The 21504-nt window shown below is 44.0% G+C and overlaps 1 protein-coding gene across 2 annotated transcripts in view; it reads left to right on the plus strand.

The window, feature by feature from the left end:
- Window positions 1-573: 573 nt before the first annotated feature.
- HOMER2 (homer scaffold protein 2) overlaps window positions 574-21504 on the plus strand; it is a 50085-nt gene continuing 29154 nt past the window's right edge. The window contains exons 1-2 of one of the 2 annotated variants that reach the window (XM_020790165.3): window positions 574-837; window positions 18995-19151. In XM_020790165.3, the coding sequence (XP_020645824.3) occupies window positions 722-837; window positions 18995-19151 (273 nt within the window). In that variant the 5' untranslated portion in view covers window positions 574-721. The remainder of the gene's footprint in view (window positions 838-18994; window positions 19152-21504) is intronic. The other variant, XM_072981612.2, reaches the window with a different exon arrangement.

The following is a 21504-nucleotide window of genomic DNA, read 5'->3' on the forward strand; positions in this document are numbered from 1 at the left end:
GGGGAGTGCTTTGGAAAAGGCGAGACCCGGGCCGTGACCAGGGGCGTCGTGTGGAAGCGAGTCCCGAGCTCGGCCAAGGTTACTTTCGGGGGATTGCAGCTCCCAGGATTCCTCAGCCAGCTGTCTGGGGATCCTGGGACTTGTAGTCCAACAGTATCATCTGTCTCAGCCCAGGAAGGTGCTCCCTCTCTCACACCCCCACCCCACCCCACCCCGGCCGCTCAGCCTGGGGGGGACGCCTCCCCCCTCCCGTTCCCCGGGTTCGGAAGCGGCTGCGGGCATCTCTCCGGCAGAGGAGGGGGAGCGAGTGAGCCGGCCAGCAGGTGGACGGGGATGGGGACGCCGTCTCTCCTCCTCCTCCTGCCGCCGCCCCGCCCGTCTTTCCCCAAGCGGGGAGCCGGCGGCACGGGAGGCGGAGGGGGCGGCGAGCGGAGCCAGGCAGCGCAGGGGCTTCCCAAGCAGCCGCAGCCGCCGCCGCGGCAGCAGCAGCAAGAAGAGGAGGAGGAGGAGAAGGGGGCGCGCGGCTGCGTGGCTCCCGCCAGCCCCGGCGCTTATGTAAAAAGAACAAAAGGCAATTAAGGCAGAGCCGGCCAGCCAGCCAGCCAGCCAGCGGCGCGCAAAGGGCGCCCCGGAGCAGCAGCCGCCGCCACCCGATCCTCGCTGCCCCGTCCCGCAGGAAGAGGCGCCGGTGCTCCCTGCCCTGCGCCCCCCTCACCGAGGCATGTGCGAGGTCGGGACGCGTCCTGCGCTGCCCGCCGGCGGAGGCGAGACCCCGCCGGCCAGCGCGCTTTCCCCGCCGGCGCCGCTCCAGCCGGGCGAGAAGTGCCGGGAGATGGGGTGAGTCCGGGGCCCGCGAGAGGGACAGACGGGGACGGGGCGCTGGGGAGGCGGGCTCTGCTGCGGGGAGGGCGCCCCGACAGACCGACCGACTGACCCCCCCTCCCTGCTTTGGAAGTCCTGCCGAGCGCGGGCAGCCCCGCCAGGGGAGTGGGTGTGGGGCTTTTTTTCTCCTTCAAACGCGGGGCCAGCTGAGGACTAAAATGGTGGCGGGAGGGGGGCTTCGACCCCCCAACCCCACTGCGTCTTTGCACGACACTAAGACACCCGCCACGACGTCCCCCGTACCCCCCCCCCCCGCGGCGCTGAAGAAGTGGATGTCTCAGGAGATGGTCGTCGCCGGCCTTTGGGGACCTTTGCGCCTGCTTGGGTGGACGAGCCGGGGAGGTGCCGGCGGGGGTGGGAGGGAGATCCTGGGACAGGGCAGGTGTCCTCGGGCTGGGAGGATGGGCCTTGTAGTCCATCACCCATCCTTGGCGGTCGTCTAAAGAAGCCTTCGGAGGAAGAGAACGAGCCGCACCGCGAGAAGGGAAAACTTGAGTCTTTGAGCAAGGCTGCGTCGACTCCGCATTTGAGCGTGGCGGGGTCTTCGGCCCCTTCCCGCAGCTCGAGTTTACGCACATGTCAGGGGGCTCAAAGGGCTTCCTCACGGGAAAGCCTGCCTGCTCCTGGAAGACACACGGGATTTATTGAGACTTCGCCGGGGCTTCCTTTGTGCGGGGAGATGTGCGGCTCAACGGGGAGCGCCGGCAAGAACGTCGATGCCTTCCCCGAAGTTGCTGGGCGGAGGCGTGGGAGCCCGGTGTGACTCAAGGCGAGGGCAGGGATGCACATTGAGAGAACTCGCATCATGCTTGACGTCATCAGGATCCGACCCTCCCGGCATAGCAGGGGTCAGGCAAGCCGAATGGGGACAATGTCTCCGACATGCCTAAACTCTGCAAGCCTTCCTGCAGAGGCCGAAGCTTAAGACCAGCTTTCCCCTCCAGGGATACAGTCGAAATCAGACGCAAACGGGAAGGAGACAAGTCCAGACAGAGCATCTGCTGGGCGGGAAGGATGCAGGTGGCAAAAGCTGGAATTAATTTTTCTCTAGTTTTGTTTGTTCTGGGTTCCCCCCCCCCAAAAAAAAAAACTCCTGCCTTTTCTTCTCAGGAGTACAGGATAGCGTCCAGAGATTTCTTTCCCACCCTACTTCACTCTTTATCCTCACAGTAGGCCTGGAAGGTCGAGAAGTCTGAGAGTTAGCGCTGGTCCCACAGTTCTTGGCTTTAATGGCTGACAGGAGATTTGACTCTCAGTGTTAGGTCCGACCCCCTGGCCACCAGACCTGGCTGGTTTCTTAGGGTGATGACAACCGCACCCTTCCCGTACCTTATATTTGCACTTTTCTGTCTTCCTCCACCCCATTAATTTAGTTTTACAACACTCAGGGTGCAACCCTGACTAGCCAAGATGACTGAGAGCCATCTGAAGCCCTGCTGAATCCAAGCCCCTCTGAGAAGCTGGGCTTTACATGGGTCTTTCTCTTGCCTGCCCCTTGCCCCCACCTTGGATCTTCTGCCAACAGATCTTAACCATCAGAGCAGCTCGGCTGGGAAGTCCTTAAGGTCGGTGAGCACAGGGACGTCTCTACTGGTGGAAGCAGCTTCTGCTTATTCCTAACCTCCTACCACTGGATCATGTTACAGTTAGAATTGCACTGTAAAGCTGCAAGGTTGTGCTAGATTACCTTGAAGCTGAGCCCCTTGAATTCAGTGAGTTTTAATCCTGAATCGATGTTGCTCAGGAACACATGGCAAAAAGTTAAGATTTCTGTGCACGCTTTTCTAGAAGTGGTTGCTGAGGACCGTTTGATTTGCTTCTGAATGTCCACTGATGCATGGGTTTCGGCTGTCCATTGCTGTAGGGGCAAGTGACATCTGGATGAATCTGGAGAGGTTAAGTCTGGCTGAATGCAAAAGAGGAGAGGGTTCCAGCAACTTTAATAACAGTTCTGCAGAACACGGAGTTTCAACAGGTGGAGCTTGTTGTGCAAACTTGCTGAAAATCCCGCTTCTACACAACTAGTAAAAAGTATAGAAGGGAAAGATGCTTGCCACCCCATGCATGTTTCCCATCATGCAGCTCTCATCACACAATCCGAGATGTGTTCCTAACACCCTTTGCATGGGGTCAAGGAAGATGCAGGGCACCTCTCAGATCATAAGCACCCCTTTAAAACATGAAGAGAAATTTTACTTTCCCAGACAGCTTGAGGTGACTATAAAGCTCGTGCCAACTGGGGTTGGTGGGGCAGAAGCCATAGGTGAGAGGAACAACCAAGGACATTGGAAGGTATTTGTACACACAGGTGGCTACCCTGATTCTCTTTCACTGTCATGCATGTGTACATGGGCAACCTGAATAGACATACTGAACGAAAATAGGTGGGCAGCAATGGCTGAGCTGTTGGGAGGTGGTTTCCTCTGAATAGGAGGTGGGAATTCCCCATTTGCTCTAACAGATGTGTGTCTCTGTTCAGAAGGAAGGGACTGCTTGGCAATACACTTCAGAAATGTTATTAGTTAACTTCAAGGGAACTCCACCCAGCCTGCTTCCATGCACGGGCATATTTGTGTTGCACCTGCAGACGTAGGAATGGGGCTGGGAGAAGGAAACAACCCTGTTCCATTTCCCAGGTTTTCTGAAGGTGGCTTCCATACATGAGGGGTAGCCACAGGTGTGGCCTTTTGCAGGCACTGTGTACAGTGTCAAATGCTGGATCTTTATCTAGTACTGGGAGGTTTCCTGATCCTGAACTTGCTAAAACTTGCCTGCCTGACTGTAGAAAGTTTGACTGCCACAAACAGCCTGACTTGCAGCCTAGCCAGGAACTCTCCTGTATGCATGAGCAAGCCTTGCTGATTTCTGTTGAATGTCTTTTCCAGTGAGCTTGTTCCTTTCCATGGTAACCAGATCTCATGATGGTGCCTGTGTGTTGACTTTTTCATTAATGAGGGGGTAAGGTGTACTCTGATGATGGGTGAACAATGGCAGCCACCTGCAATCAAAATGTTGGCCGACTAAAATGTTGATGTGTCTGGTTTGGGGTGTTGCTATACCCTGCATGCATGAGTGTGCTAGAGTGGGCAACATGTGCCTTTTAGCTCTTGTTGGTCTCCAGATCCAGTTATTATCCACCAGTCTGGAATGATGGGAGACGAGCTCCAGCCTCACCTGTCAGGATGCATGTTGCCCATCCCAGTATTATCAAGATAGGGCTTTCTGTGGCAAATAGAAAGTAGTGGCCACACTCGGATGTAGCTAAAAGTGTACTTAGTGCATAAGTTGTGCCTAAAGAAGTTATTCGTGTGGAGGTGTTGGTTGGTTTACAAATGGCCAGATAGAGCTGGTACCCCTTTCCAGTGATGGTTGTTTAGCACAGGTTGCAGAGATCCAGACAGAGACTGATTATCCTTGGTTGGTTTTTCCCAATCCCCCAAGGCTACCAAGAGGTGGTACTTCTCTAGACCAGAGGTGGGCAGATTTGAGGGCTATTTTCATCCTTTTCTGGAACTCAGTGGAGCACCTATTAGGGGAAAAAAGTAGATAAGGTACTGTGGCCTTCAACAGATCCTGTCCCTCAGAATAGCCTTTAAATGGTTGGTCACAACCATACAGTATTCTGAGATGGGTGAGTGTGCCCATTTTATAGTGATTCATATGTGGGGAGGAGGAATCCCAGAGTTTGCACATTAGAGAGGGGAGCACTTGAATCGAAGGCAAAAGAGAAGGACCCAGCATGACAGCATATTTTGCCTGAAGGTTTTCAGTGCTTTAAGAAAAGCCTTAGAAGTGGTTTTAGTTTTTTATATTGGGGAGAATCTGTGTAAAAGTTAGGAAATGACCAAACATTTGTGTTGTGAGAATGTGAGCATGACTGTCTAAGGAATCTCAAGGAGTAAGATAGGCCCAGATTCACACACATACACACCTGTTTCCTCACCACCACCCCTCTCTATGGGAAATAGTTTGCATACCCCAAATGGTGTGACAGCAGACATGCCTGGTTTATCCATACAGATTGGCAGAATAGCTACAGAATTGGCTGTGTGTGTTTTTAAATTCACCTCCTTTAACAGTTATTTGATCTGTGAACTCTTGTTGTTAATGCTTCCCTACATGCTGTGAAGCCTTTCACCAGCTGCCTTTCGCAGAGGGGCTGTGAGCCACTTCTCAAGACCGTAGGAAGTCCAGGCTCCATTCACGGTCAATGGCCACCCCAAGAGTTCTTTGAATGAAGCTGGGAAATGTATAAAGCTGGAATGCTTTGGGTGAACTTGAGCTACCATGTAACTAAGGTTGGTCGATAGAGGCCCCTTGCCTTGGGCACAACCTGGATAGGATTTCAGAACTTGCACTGAATATCATGTAATGTATTATTGACCTATATCAAAACTGCATAATTTTTGTTTTCTACTTGGAATAATTAGGCATGTTTTCAAGGTTGCAGATGAAAAGTTGGGCATTGTCTTTCTTAAGAGAAAATTGGTAAGGAGAAAAGCATAGGCCTAGGAGTCTGGCAAAGACATTAAAGATCTGTTGTTGCTGTTGTGGTACTATTGTTAATCACAAATATGAGAACCATTGTGGTGTAGTGAACAGAGTGTTAGACTAGGACTCAGAAGATTGTGTTCAGATCCCTTCCCAACCATAGAAACTCAGTGGCGATTGGCAATGGCAACCTACTTCTTGAATAATTTATACCTCAAAAATCCTATTAGGTTCACCATAGCTTGGAAGTGACCTGACGCTCATAAAAAGGACAACAATTGTGGGGGGAAAGAATACAGGACTTAGAAGATAATATAAATGAATTAGAAAAAAAATAGTTATAAGAACTAGAGATAAGAAAGCTATAGTAGAATTACAAGCAAAGAGGAAGGAACTGGAAGAGATTCATCTGGAAAAGGTACAAAGAAACTTAATTTATCTAAAAAGATTTTTTTTTTTTAATTTAGTAACAGGAACGCCAAGTTATTATCTAAAGCGTCTTCTATAAAAAAGAATTAAAGTGCTGTAGGAGTAATACAAGATTTGAATGGAAAAAGATGAAATAAAATGGAGAAATTGGAAGCATTTCAAACATTTTATAGAACTTTATATACTAGTAAAAATCCTTCTATAATGAAAACTGAAGACTATATAAAAGCAATGTTGATTTAAAAAAACTGTTAGATGATGATAAAAAATAAAATGGAGCAGTTAATTACTGATAAAGAAATAGAGGATATTATAAATAACTTAAAGACAGGAAAGACCCCCGGAACAAATGGACTAGGCCCAGAATATTATAAAGTATTTTAAAAGATTCTTATACCAAATTTAAAAGTGTTCTTTAATAAGATATTAATGGGAGAAGAAATCCCACAATCATGGAAAGAATCACTTATTGTTTTAATATTGAAACTAGATAAAAATCTCATAAATATGGAAGCATATATAGCCATATCACTGATAAATCAAGATGCTAAGATATTCATGGCAATAATGGCAAAGAGATTAAATAACTTTATGGGGAGTTACATTGAAAAAGATCAAAATGGATTTATACAAGGCAGACAAATGTCAGATTTAATGAGAAGGGTACTTAATTTAATGCATTTAACTAAATAAACTAATTTTAAAGCCAGAGTACTATCATTAAACATATTTAAAGCATTTGATTCAGTAGAATGGGATACGTTAAATATATTAATTAAATATCTAGGGTTTGGACGTAATTTTAGGCAAATAATTACCAATTATATTCACAGAATACAGCTAGGGTAATAGTTAATGATGGAATAACTGAGACAATACACCTAGGCTGAGGTACAAGGTTGCCCCTTATCTCCAGTATTGTTTACATTGAGAAAATGGCCTGATTGAAATCTAAAAATATTATTAATGCTAGCCCTGAAGGTGATGGTGGCACTGGTGTATATATAATTGTATTTTATTGTAGTGTTAGGTTTATGTTGTTTAGGTCGGATGTTTGTTTAATAAATTTATATATTTATAAAATGGCAACAATTGTAAACACTGAATTTATGTTATGCCTTTCCTCTAAGAAGCTGAAGGCAGTTTCATGGTTTCTCATAGCTTTAACCTGACAATTGCCCTATAAGGCTGAAAAAGAGCGTAAGTGGTTGAGAGCCACCCACTGAGGTTCAGACCTAGGGATGATTTAAACTTGGGTCAACCCAGTGAACATCTACTATTACCTGTTACACCATAGTGGCTTTATTGCATACTTTTCAGTCTCTCCCCTTGGGAATTAGTTTTGGGGAAGGTATTATTTTGAATGTTTAACCTTTTTTACACCCTTCTGTTCGTTTCTAAGGAGGAGAGGCAAATTCTGGGAGTCTGACTCAGACATCAAAGTGACTAGTTCTGACTTTGAATTAAAGGGCACAAGCCAAGGACAAAACAGACTGGAAGTCCGGCAGCTGAGATATTTCAGTGTTCTCATGAATAAAACAGGAGATATTAGCCTTATCTATGTTTGAGAGCGGAACATAGCAAAGGAAGGTGTGAAGTGAGTGACCGGTTAAAGCCACAGCTGCATTAAATGCCAATTTAAAAGGAAAGAATGAGCAGGCACCTCGCAAAAGAGAAATGTGTGTGTCTCATTGTGTAGAAGGAATGATTTCTCATAGTGTTTTTTATTTGTGTGGCTGCTTTTTGCTAGGAACGTGAGTTTGTTTTTCTGGCCTTACAAAATGAAATTCAGACCCTAGGCAAACCAGATTCTGAGTCAAGACCGTTTGAGTTCTGCATACATAATTTCTTCCAAATCTATTAATAGCTTCTGCTTCTTAAGTATAATTTTTCAGTTTTTATGACTCTCATGATTCTAAAAAAAAATCTGAGCCATCACCATTTTCTATTTTTTTAGCCATAACCAGCATTTTGCTTTATTCGGAAAGAAAATAAGGCCCAGCATCCTTAGAATTCTGGGGTCTACTGATTCTAAGTTTTTCTCTTTTCCAGTGCAATCCTCATACACCTACAGGTCTAAATCCAATTGGCAGCTCTACCTGTAGACCCATTGAATCACTTGTTGAAGGGGTGAGTCGGTACTTATGTAAATCCCATTGATCCTAGGGGATCTGCTCTAATGGGGAGTACCAGTTGGATTTAAGATGCAGTCCCTGCTCCCTCTGTAAGGAACATAAGTAAGTGCTTTATGCTAGACTTAAAAGGTCTCTGCCTTCTCCTGCTGTGTGATCCGCTCAGTTACAGAGCACCTACTTCGCCTGCAGAATGGCATCTTCAGTGAAAGGAATGTCAGGTAGCGGTTGACCTTAGAAAGCTGTTGTGAGCCAGAACAGACAATATGGCATTATATAGTTAGCATTATTAAAAAGTCTGATCCTAGAATAAAGACAGCTTCCCATGCTCCAAACAAGACAGAGGAGAGACTGAACCTGAAGTCTTTGTACTATTTTCTACTACAAAGCCGTTCTCCCCAATGTCAGAGTAAATAAAAGAAGTAGCCGTGAGAGCTTCTGGAGTCTGAAGACCTGAGAGGAATCGCTTTGGACCACAGACCTCTTTGGAAAATAATTACATTTTTGTGAAAGCACCTCAGACCAGTTTTTGCAGATGAACTTCAAGACGATTTTTTCCGAGTCAGCAATTGTAAAATCATGGCTTTCAGCTGTTCTTTGGTTGCACTTTTTCTTTTTCTTTCTTTCTTTCTTTCTTTCTTTCTTTCTTTCTTTCTTTCTTTCTTTCTTTCTTTCTTTCTTTCTTTCTTTCTTTCTTTCTTTCTTTCTTTCTTTCTTTGCAGGGAGAGGGGGCCTAATTTGTCTTCTTCTGGCTTCCAGAATGCCAGCATTCATCATCTTTTGATTCTAATTCCCCTCTTTCTTTCCATTTTAAGTATTGGAAGCCCATTCCAAAAATCGGGGGGTGGGGGAACCTGTGTCTGCACCTTGAAATTATGTTTTGTGCAGTACACGATTCTAAGAGCAGCTGCTGTGATGATGGCTGCAAAACAAAAGCTATTTGCTGGAGGTGTGCCCTGTGTGGGCTGGTTTAGTTCTACCCTGTTTCCTCAAAAATAAGACCTAACCAGAAAATAAGCCCTAGTATGATTTTTCAGGATGCTCGAAATATAAGCCCCACCCCAAAAATAAGCCCTAGGTAATTGAAACCCCGCCCTCCACCATTATGCAGCAACCAGAAGAGGACATGGCTGTAAAATAAAACATCTCCTGAAAATAAGCCCTAATGCGCTTTTTGGAGCAAAAATTAATATAAGACTCTGTCTTATTTTCGGGGAAACATGGTAGAAGGTTTCTATGTAAATTGATGAGGTCTGTTTTTCATCCTACCCCTACTAGTACTTCCTATGTTTGTGTACATTGTCCCCTCCCCTGGCCTTCCCCGCACCAGCTTTCCATTATACATACAATAAGCAACTTCCCTGAAATAGCACCTTGGAATTACTTTGGTGGGCTGTAATTGTGCTCGAGGTGGTGGAAATAAAGGGGAACTAATAATATGCGTCTCTCAAGTAGTCCAATGCCACTGCTGTAAAATAGTTCAGCCTCTATGTAATTACATTTCTGAATGTGGCATGACAAGTGACATTGACCCCCCCCCCCCAACCAGGGCAGGAAGCTTTTAGCTCCAAATGACTGGGGAATTCTTAATGCACAAGCAACCAAGAGAAGCCCTGGCTGCCAAGGAAGGTTAGAGCAAGGCTCTGTAACGTGGTTTTTCTGATGGCAAAGGATCTGTCACAGCCTGATGTGATATCAGGGGCTAGTGCTGGCTTACTGGAGAGGCTTTGGGGTTTTTCTGCTCCCCGTGACTTAAGAAGTAGCCTTATGATCCCACGTCCTACAGTTAAGGTTTGTTTATCTCAGCAGATTCTAGTTTTAAGACCTCCCTTCCAGGGAAGGCTTGATAGACTGTCCCCCTCCTCCCAGGTTCTTTTTAACCAGGCCTCTGACCACTCACTGGTCAGGTGTTTTTATGTTCAGCATGAGATAGGAATGGGAAGTATTCAACAGCAAATGTAAGTCGTTCTGTTGTATGTTTGCATCAGTCACAGAACTTCACAAACATAAACAACAATTTAAACGCCATGCATAAAACAAATACCCAGTCAGCCAATGGCAGTTCTAACAATTGAGAGTATATGGTTGTTTCTGAAGTTCTCCTAGATTTGCCAACATTTCTGAAATTTGGAGTGGAAAGAGAATCATTTCGAGTCACTGTACTTGAGAATCTGATTTTAGAGGTTTATATAAGATACTTTACTGGAGCACATCATTGGTTGAATGTATGACTCAGAGGCGAATGGAAAGCAACACTGTGTAGGTGGGAGGATTGTGTATGGGATGGGTGGGAAATGGCCAGTTTAAAAATAGTGGGAAATGTATGTAAAAGAAATGTATGTGTTGTAGAGCCCTGAAAATTTACTAAAGTTACTAGCCTACAGCCTATCTGCCTGCCCACCAGCATCTGTCTTAGCTATTTATGGCAGAACGGTAGTTGGACTGAAAGAATGGAGCAGACTATCTCTCGCTCGCTCACTTTCCTCCTCTGTCTCATATTTGTAAAAGGCTTTCTGTGAGGTTGTTGATAGCATTTGTCACCAGAGGCGGCTAGACAAGAATCCACGGATGACCCTGATGTTCCAAGCAAGGGAAGAAGCTGAAAAACAGAGCAGAAGTCTAAAGAACAAGAGTGAATAAATCCTTAGCACATGATTCAAGCTACCTTCTCTCATCCTTCAGTTCTTCAACAAGTATGTTTTGCTGGTTTGGCAGAGTTCCTAGTCCACAGCGTATCTGCCTGCCCATGAGTATCTGTGTTAGCTGTTTACGGCTAACATCATCTTAAGCCATGACATTATGGTGTCACTTTGGACTCATGTTCTCCCTCTGCCCTCCTCCTCCTCCAGGCATGACTTTCACTTCTGTTTTTCATTATCCACACTTTAAGATGATCTCTGAACTTGGCAAATTGTGGGGAAAATTAACTATGCTCTATCTGAAACAAGAATGTGTGTTCCACTACCCAAATTAAGGCAACCCATGCTTACCTCTGAGATCCCTGTATTTTGAACTCTGTGCATTTTGAAATCTGCTTGGTGGCCCTTCTCAGGTGTGACCAGTTTGGTCACGGGGAGCAGATCCAGCTGCTTGTGTCAGGGAAAACCAATCACTAAATGGGTAGAATTCTATGTCAGTTGAAGTTGGCAGAATGTTGAGCAGGACTGCTGCCTGACATTTCTCTCTGGCTGCTGGATCAGATCATCCTTCTGATATTTCAAAGCAGATACCTTCTAATTAGAGAACAGTAAGTGGGCTCATAGAGGGACATGGTGGTGCTGCGGGCTAAACTGCAGAAGCCTTTGTGTACTGCAGGGTCAGAAGACCAGCAGTCGTAAGATCGAATCCACGTGACGGAGTGAGCTCCCATCGCTTTGTCCCAGCTCCTTGCCAACCTAGCAGTTCGAAAGCATGTAAATGCGAGTAGATAAATAGGTACAATCTCGGTGGGAAGGTAAACAGCGTTCCAAATCTAAGTCGCGCTGGCCACGTGACAACGGAAAACTGTCTTCGGACAAACGCTGGCTCTACGGCTTGGAAACAGGGATGAGCACCGCCCCCTAAAGTTGAACATGACTGACTAAAATGTCAAGGGGAAACTTTACCTTTACCTAAGTGGGCTCATAAGCCAAAGTCATTGCATTTCCCCCTTTTTCATTGAAGCATCCTAGGTGTGCAAAAAGACTGGATTCTAGGATGCAGGAAATTTTTTCTGCAATACAGCTTCCTTTTACACACACTGTGAAATTGTTGTGGAAGTCAGAGGTTTGGGGGTAAATTTTAAAAGGTGGCAATGGAGACAAGAGGGTGGCTGTGCACAGTGTATTACTCAGAACCCTTTGGCAGCTCTGGGAACCCATTTTGGGATTTAATTATTGATGTAATAGTACCTGAAAATGCCAGCTTCAGTTGAGCCTGTAAACTTCCAGTTTGTCTCTGTAGTGAGACGTTGCCTAACAGCTTTCTGAAATGTCTCTTTTGCATCTTGGCACCCCGACTGACAACCTGTTGCAGGATGTAAATATTTTTTACCTGGAACGTCTTCACATTTTCCAGCTTTTTGATTGGACTGAACCGTTTGCTGTACTGCCTTTTTCCAATATGTCCTAAGAAATGCTTTGAAAAGCCGATTTTATGACGTAACGCATCCTTCAACTCTGCAATGTGCCAGTTAGCTTTCTTAACTAATGTTACCCATGAGGTGGTGGTTCTGGGCCACTTTTCTCTCCTCCCTCCTCCACATCCTTTATTCCTTGTGTGCTGCGTCTTCCATTTTAGCCGGTAAGCCCGAGGACAGTGGCTGTTGTGTGTCTCTTCTTTTCTCTGGGAGCTTTCTGGGCAAACAGTGGGACATAAATGCATCCAGTAGAAAAATAATTATGAACAACATGGTTAAACTGCAAGAGAACTAGAGAAATAAAAAGGCAATCTTTTCTTCTCTAATGTAGTTATGTAGGAAAAGACTTGACCAAGGTGAAGTGAGGGGAAAATAGATGCTTAGAACAGAGCAAGGTTCATCTCAAAAAATTTCCAGTAACGCCTGAGATCAATCTTAATTCCTACCCATATTGTTGTTTTTCTCTTTCCCTCTCTGCACTGGGTCCCAGCGGTGCCTGGTGCCATACTGTGTGAAGTGGAATTTGTATTAAGTGGTTTTGTATTAAGTATCAGCTCTGCTGAGAATTGTAAGAGGCTTCTCCTGTGAATTATAAATATTCTGTCGCAGCGCTACTGCTGGCATGGGCTCTGAAATGGCCTTTGCTAAAGCACAGCTCCGGAGAAAGACACGGGATGGTAGCAGCGGAAGGAACTTTTATTACTGCAGTCCCCTTTGACTGCTGGCTTGCATTAGTCTTAGAAGGGAGAGGGGGGGTAGAGAGGGACACACACAAATAAGCTTATATAGGTTCACAGTTAAAATGCATTGCTGTTGAAGTGGAGGTGTATTAAACTGAAATTATTTCCAGATTGTAATCAGTGCAGAAATCAGGCATGTGGCATTGTCTTTTCTCTCCTATTTCATACATATTTCCCACCCCCTTTCCATGATTTACTTTAGCCAGGTTGAAGCATTACACAGTATAGGCTGGTCTGTTACGCAAGGTGAGGGAGTGTTCCCCTCCCCATCTACTATTCCATCACTCCTGCTAACCAGAGAATAAATCCTGGCTTCTTTCTCTGATTTACTGGACATGAGAAAAACCAGAATAGGGTAACCACCCACATTTGTGCAATAGGACAGAGGAACTTGGAGCAAGGCCCTTTCGTTGGCTTATCTGCTGCTCCTACACAACAAATCAGGATTTCTGCAGATTCCTAGCTTGCTGTGATGTGAAGGTTCACCCACTATTCTGAGAGGGAAATAAAGAATTTATCCAGAAGGGTGTAACTTGGTTAGAAATAGACCTCATGGATGGTGTTATCAAAAGAGGGAAGTGATTACTGTTGGAAGTGTCTTAGTGCATAGTAGCAGCTTTTCTCTTCTGATGTAGTTTGAAAATTTACTTTGATCTGTGATTGGTGTTCAAGTTGGGATTCTAATTCACTTCTAATTCCTCAAACACTTAAGTCTCTCTCATCTTCTGGAGAAATCTGTTGGAGAACCAGGTTTCTCCAACACTCATTCACGTGCTGTCAGCTCTAATTGCAGGCTATCTTTAACACTTGCTTCTGTTGTCCTTGGGCTAACATACAGAAGACGTGGCATCTAGGCGTGTTTTACCTTTCCCCTGTACTTCTCTTTCTTTCAGTGATTATTTTTGGCAGCTAGAAGGGAGGTTCTTCATGTTAATTTAATTCTTTCAGATCCATATGGATAACTGGGCTGTGCACAGAGTTATTTTTTAAGAACTTTGCAATTCTGTACATCCTTCATGTGTGAAGGTTGCCATGGGAATGTGAGAATGCACTGTTCTGCATTTTTGGCACGTTGTGAGGTTCTCAGTCCAGCATTGCGTGAGTACTTGTTCTGTAAGTTATTCTATAGGCTGTCCTGGTCCTTCCGGTCAGGAGAGGCCCTGCAGGTGGGACCTGGACTCCAAAATGGGCTGCTTTGAATGTCAATAAAACTGAAGCTGAATCCTGAAGAGACAAAGGCCCTCTGTGTAGACATATCTCACCAGCCTTCGGTGTGGTGATGTCCATCTGTGGAACATCATTCCCATGAGATCTGCCAGCACGAGGCATTTGAAACCGATCAGTCTCTTTCATGGTTTCTTTTTGAAGACCAAAGCTGCCTTTTATTGCTTCATGGGTCTATTTTGCATAGCAACACATTGTGTTTGTTGCATATTTAATCTGTAAAATATTTAAAATTTATGTAGGAAGTACATAAATATACTTCCCCAGTACAAATATATATGTACATAAAAACCTCTCCAGCATAAATATATAATCTAGATTGGACAAGTTCCTTTGGGGATTTTACTCCAGGTAAAGTAAAATCACATAAGTCGTGACAATAAGTTGATTTAAAATCTTAAGGTTTTAAGTCCTTGATTGATTGATTGATTGATTTGATTTGATTTGATTTGATTTGATTTGATTTGATTTGATTTGATTTGATTTGATTTATACCCCGCCTATCTGGACCAATGGACCACTCTAGGCGGCTTCCAATATAAAATTAAACAATAAAATACAACAGATACATGGCTAATACAAAACAACTAGAATAAACTAAAAAATAGGAAAATAAGAAGAAAATCAAAAATCCTTTAAATCTCCCAGTTTTGTTTTAAGCCTTCCCACCCCTGCACAGCCCAAATAAATGTATGGTGGTGATGCTCAAAGGCAAGTGCTTGTTTGCACCGGGTAATAAGCAGGTTCTGGGGGTCAACCCCTGTGGCGTGCACTCCCCCCCCACACACACACATACACACTTGTCCTGCTATCCTCTCCATTCAAACAGGTTTTGCAAGGGTCTGTCTTCTCCAAACCTGACAAAACCTGCTTGACTAGTGGTGCCAGTGAGTTGAGTTCACGCACCACAAGGGGTTGTGCTTCTGTTGTAGTGCTTTAAATCTGCTGGGGGAAAGGTCCCAGCATCTAGTCCCTCCACCGCCCCTTTGTAGGAGCAAACCATATGATAAATGTGAATCTATGAAAGGAGCAAGCAGTTTTTGGGCTGTCGGGATCCTCCAACAAACCTCACAGACTGCCAAATATATTGTTTGTGCCAGGCAGGGACTTAAGCTGTTCTTTGCTCACTCCCATCCCTTGTTGTTTAGTCATTAAGTCGTGTCCAACTCTTCATGACCCCATGGACTAGAGCATGCCAGGCCGTCCTGTCTTCCACTGCCTCCCGGAGTTGGGTCAAATTCATGTTGGTCGCTTCAATGGCACTGTCCATTCATCTCGCCCTCTGTCATCCCCTTCTCCTCTTGCCTTCACATTTTTCTAACATCAGGGGCTTTTCCAGGGAGTCTTCTCTTCTCATGAGATGGCCAAAATATTGGAGCCTCAGCTTCAGGAGCTGCCCTTCCAGTGAGCACTCAGGGTTGATTTCCCATCCCTGCAGTATCTTAAAAGACAAAGTGGCTCCTTTTTGGCCTGGGCGTTGGAGTATTTAATCCTTCCCCACCTGCCTGTTTTCCCACCAAAGCCTCATTCTGCATCTGCTCTCCCTTTCTCCCCATAGTGTCAGTCATGTTCCTGTCCTCACCGTTTCATCTTTCCTTCCTGAAAGCTGCCAGTGCTGTGTATGAGAAGCTTGGCTTACAGCAGGCGTGACCCCCAGATGAGTTAGTATGGGACTGAACCAGCTATTAATCAGGCACACAGCGACAAACCCCATAAGGTGGCCATTGCTGGGTGGCTTTGCTCCGAGACTTCCTCTTGTTGCTGTCAGACTGCTGTACACTGTCAGAGTGACCCGTCACAGTCAGATGTTTCAATGCTGTGTTTCCTCCTCAGGCACTAAGATTCTGGAGAAAATGTGTCTTGCTAGGCTTACTGATCCATATGTGAGCAGGATGTACATCTCAATTCCAACTTTTGTTTTAAAGTGTTTTTCATTTGCAGGTGGCAAGTGCAAAGTGTATTTTCAGCACAGTAGAAATGATCGCCACATGGTTGTGTGTGGCAGTTTGCAACCTGTATCGGGATAGGAAGGTGTGGGTTTTTTTTTTCCTTTCCATTTGTCAGTCCTTCAGTCACATCTATGCAGCATACAAGGGCTTGATTGGCCTACCTGTCTTCTCTGATTAGGCTCAGTGTTTAAATGGATTGGAATCAACCAACCCCCAAACCAAAACAGCAGGCCTTTTTTGTTTTTTGTTTTTTGCTCCATCCTCCAGGACAAGATGTTCGATCTGTATGTATCAAGGCTTGAGAGGCAGATCATGTTTGGGCTCTCACTTTTCAGTTGCATTCTTGGCAGTTATGATCTGAAAGTTCAGAACATTATTTATGGGTTGGTTTGTTCTTGTTTTTTAATCACTTGGCCATATGAAGAGTTCTGTGGAACCTGGAAACCTGCACCTTTTGCACGTTTACAGGTAATCCCTTTAAAGACCTATGGTCTTTGATCTACTTATGTTTATTTTCCTAGGAACAGAACAGGCAGATTCTTGACTTTCTCCCTTGCTGGGCACATGGGTGAGATCATAACTGAGTGATGGGACATAAAGTTGGGTTGCAGGTGGTCCCAATTCTTTGCATCTGCAAGGAAAGGACCTTCTGTGGGATGGTCCACTGCAGGAATAATGAGCAAATGTTACTGAAAATGTAACCAAGAAAATGAAAATGTAACACAGTTGCCAGTGGTATCCTTTTCCTTTTTTTACAAAAAGTAACAATGCTGGTAACATTGTTATCCCAGATATGTTACTGGTAATGTTTGTTATTTGCAACTCATTGTTACTTCTAGGTTCTGTAAATATATAATAGAGTTTGATTTTAGAAATCAAAGTGATGTAAAACTAAACCAAACTGAATTCATGTTTAAAGATTCCAGCTATAAAGCCTTTTTGCCCTTTTGTCCTTTCTAGTATCCTTCCACCCTGCCCCCAAACTGTGGAAAGCTAATCCATGCCTCAGGGCAAGTGTCTCCATCTATCCTGTTTCTAGAAAATAAGACCTAACCTGAAAATAAGCCCTAGTATGATTTTTTAGGATGCTCGTAATGTAAGCCCTACCCCAAAAACAAGCCCCAGTTAAGTGAAACCCTGGCCTCCACCCTTGTGCAGCAACCAGAAGATGACATGACTGTAAAATAAAACAACCCCTGAAAATAAGCCCTAATGCATTTTTGGAGCAAAAATTAATATAAGACCCTGTCTTATTTTCAAGGAAACATGGTAACATCTATCTCTGAACATGGTGTCTCTGTAATTTTCATAGCTGGCTCGGGAAAGTTTGTTGAAGGGTGGAATCCATAGATCTGTATAGATACAGATATACATACAATGAACCTGTCTGCAAACCACATGCATACACAGATTGAAACTCATCATTAAGGGTTTTTTAAATGCTGTGTTTTATTGATTTGAATAAATTAATTTATATTTAGGCTTACATAATGGCCTTAGTTTTATGTATACCTAGTAAACTGTGGCCTCCACCAAAATACTGTTAATTGCAATCACCTATTATTTTAAACCTCCCAAAAGCAAACAGATCAGATGGAGTATTAATGCATCCATGCAATTAATTTCAACTCTGTGCTTATCTTTCATGTTTATGCTGGGAAAGTAATAGGGCTGAGTTAACTCGTTCACAGCTTAAACATGGGCATGTTTGATTTTGTGACTGAAGACCAGGTTGAAAAATGCCATTCATTATCATTCAGTTTACACACAGATCTTGTTTTCTGTGATGGATAAGATCGCTTAGGTAGAATCCAGTGGCTATTGTTTCCCTGATGGAAGGTTTTGTTCTGTAGTGTGGGTAAGGGAACAATCCCCCCACCAACTTTGTAGCACCTCCATATTGGCTTCAGAGGGTTTGCAGATTTAAAAAAAAAACATATTACAGAATGAAAGATCAAAATAATAAGAATTGTGGTCCAGTGTCAAAAACTTGCTTCAATCTTAATCCTCTTGTCAGTCACACAAAATATTTAGTTGTGAATGTAGTGAATTCTGTGCATGGTTCAAGCTTCCAAGTCACACAGAACCCAGATTTATTCTCCTCTGGTGCTGCTCATCCTGAGATTTCTCTGCTTATCTAGAAACTTGTGGAAGCATAATGATGCCCTGAGACCTGACAAAACTACTAGGGATGATGTTGTAGGAAGAGACACTCCCTCCCCAACAAAGTCTGCCCAGAACAACAAGATGCATCAGAAGGTCACCTTTGGATCCTGTCCTTGATGGCCTTCCAGAATTTTCGAAGTACTGTCATTAACCCCAGGCAATAGAGCCGAGGTGTGCTTGAGGGAGAAAGTGCTAAGATAGATACAAAGATAGGGAAAGAACTGAAAAGTCACTGAGAATCAAATGGGGATAAGGGATTTATTTTGTATATAATTGGATAAGAACTGTTACATGTTAGTGACTTTTTGTACACTCAGATGTACAGGGAGTCCTTTGTCATGTGCAAAGATTCAGTGACAGGAAGAGGGAGAGCTTCTTCAGCAGACGTATTAGCAAGGAAAAGATTCCCGAAAGAACATTCAAAATGGGAAAGAATACTTAGTACAGTGAAAATTAAGCTAAGAGGGAAAAGGAGCAGAGAGGCATGCCGGGGGGAAGGAATTGGATTCTTAAACTATGGCACTTGGCTGTCAGTGACATCATGAAATGAGAAAGCAAGCTTGTTCCATGGTAGTAATTTTTGGCAGATCCCAGGGCTGTTGGCTGGAAGGAACTGACATATCAGATGATGTGACCCAGAATAGGTACAAGAGACTCAAGTGACAAACCTTTGCAGCTTTGCTCTCCTACTTTGGAATTTGAGAGTTCTCATCGTGAATGTTTTTTTCTTGAAAAACAACAACAGTAACAATCATTGGGCTTGGCTTGATCAACTTCCCCTTGATCAAGGGCAGAATGGTGTGACATTTCCATCTTCCACAAACTCATGATGCATTCCATTTCTCCTGTCCCTCCCTATTCCAGAGAGCAGCCCATCTTCACCACCAGAGCACATGTCTTCCAAATTGATCCCACCACCAAGAAGAATTGGGTTCCTGCCAGCAAGCAGGCGGTAACTGTTTCCTACTTCTATGACAGCACAAGGAACAGCTATCGAATAATCAGTGTGGATGGAGCCAAGGTAGGAGGTTGACACCCAAACATCTGGCATGAGGGCACTATGTTCTGTTGCTTAGCGGGGCAAACGGGTGAAAGGAGCATTTTAAAGAAGCTCGTCACTAGAGTTACCCCATATTCCATCAGTCTTTTTTTTTTTTAAGCCTGGTCAAGCTGTGTGCCTAACTGTTGAAAGCACATGTGTGTTTGGTGAGAAACCAGGTAGTAGTCTAAAATAAGCAGCATGGGGTGACTGGGAGTTACCTTGATGGAAGACTACGGGGAAACTTATGTAAGTCATTCTGACTTTTCTATAAATAATAAAGGCAGCTTTGTGTTGCAGAAAAAACACTGTTTTACTATGGCTTTTGTATCTGACAAATACATATGGATGGTGTCTGTGCCTGGCTGCATTTGGGCATATGGAATGCTTCCTGTATTCTACTTGGAGACCTCTCCTCCAGGGTGAAAATGGGTTAAAGGAGGAGGCGCCATACGAACTTTTAAAAAGTGGCTTCTCTTTCTTTCCCATCTCCCATCCCCAGAAAAATAACCTAATGCTAAATGAGAATTCAGTCTCAGTGAGCTCTTGTTTCTCGGTGCTTTGCAGTTCAAGAAGGATGTATGTTCGGCATGTGGGAACTTGATGATGTTTGCTTGTTTACGAGTCTTTATGTTGTGGTGGCTTAGGCTCCCTGGGCTGCGGGGGAGTTACAAAAACAAGTGGTGGTCCTACATTTGTCTTACAATTGCAGGGGTCTGATCCTAATAGCCTTTTAGTGAAATTCTGCAAGAGAAACACAGGTGTGTGTGTGTGTGTGTGTGTGTGCATGTGTGCATAGAAATTATCACAAAACGGTTAGCCTCTTTTTTTTAATTAGATGGGGCCACTCACTTTTGTTGCTGTCTCCAAATTAAAAGAGACAAGTGAGCAATTTCAATACTGGAGGTGAAAACATATTAATTCTCCAGAGGTGTACCTTCAAAGGCGCTATGTTTGCAAAATTAACATACATACAGAGGGCACTTGTTCCAGATCGAGGCCAAAGCAAGCTAATTTGCAGCTTCCAAAGCCGTAAAAAACGATGGAAGAAAATCGCCCATACTTCAGTGCTTAAGCCAGCTCTGTCTCTAGTTGCAAAGTGGTACTTTTGCCTGTGTTGGTCCTGTGAGTCCTCTAAACCACACATCATATTTAGATTTTTAAAATATACAATCAGTATTAGCAAAATCATGCAATCAAGTTTGCTGTTTGTATATTGCTAACAACTGACAGGTAATTCCCGGTGCAATGTCTCTAGCAATGTGTGAAGTGAGAAAGCCGAAGTATGCCTATTAATAGTTCTAGCTGAATAGCATAAGACTGGGGTGTCTGGAGGCTGACAATGGAATGGGTTTCATTCATGCTGTTCTCTTGCTGCTTGTAAGGGTAAAAGCAAATATTGTATGCTGAATCTTTACCACCAAGAAAAACATAATAAAGTCACTTCGGTTTTTAGTAGTGAAATGAAATAAAATAAAATAGGAGTATGAACCTGTATGTAGAAAGAAAAGTATGTGAGGGGTAATTCCTTAATTAGATCAGCTTTCTTCCCCACATAAGGTAGGGTTTTAACCCTTCATCCCACAGCTGCAATCTGAACTGAAATTTCTCCAGGCTCTAATGCACTATTAGTATGTGTGGCAGAAGAATCTTCTATTGACGCCATTTATACATCAAAATGTTTATTTGTCCCTGGGAAGTCTGAATTAAAATACAGTAGAAAGATGAAAACAGTTAATGATACATAGTAATAATGAAACCCATCGCCGTACCATGAAGTCGGAATAGAGATAGCCTAGAAGAGCTCCTTTAAAATTAAGAATAAAGTACGCAACAAAGGCTTAAATTGTCATTGAAAATGTACATTATCTAGTTCTATGTATGTTCTACATGCCATGGAACTGTGGACTTTAAAGGAAGCTGCAATGAGAACCACAGAAACATTTGAAGTGTAGATTTATCCTAGTGGCCGAGAATGTCTTGGATTGAGGGATGATCAGCAAATAACTGCTAATGAATAATGATTATGGAATCATTAAAAACACACACAAAATGCAGGAACAGAGCAATGTCATTATATAGTAAGAAACAGAAAGTGCAGTTTTTCTCCCGCTGACCATTCATAGTAAAATAAATGGGGGAAAGAAAGGCAGGAAAGGAAAAGCGCCTTCTGGTTTAAAAGGTCTTAGAGATCAGTTTGGAGGCAGCCCTGGCACTGTGTTTTAGTGCTGCCACATCCCAAGTCAGATCTGCCACAGTGATCTCCATCCCGCTATAGGAGAGGCCATCTGCATTACCCACGAAAAAGCCTAACATGGTTGGGGAAGGAGAAGAG

This window comes from Pogona vitticeps, chromosome 12 (genome assembly GCF_051106095.1).
Source record: "Pogona vitticeps strain Pit_001003342236 chromosome 12, PviZW2.1, whole genome shotgun sequence".
In the NCBI taxonomy this organism is placed as follows: domain Eukaryota; kingdom Metazoa; phylum Chordata; class Lepidosauria; order Squamata; family Agamidae; genus Pogona; species Pogona vitticeps.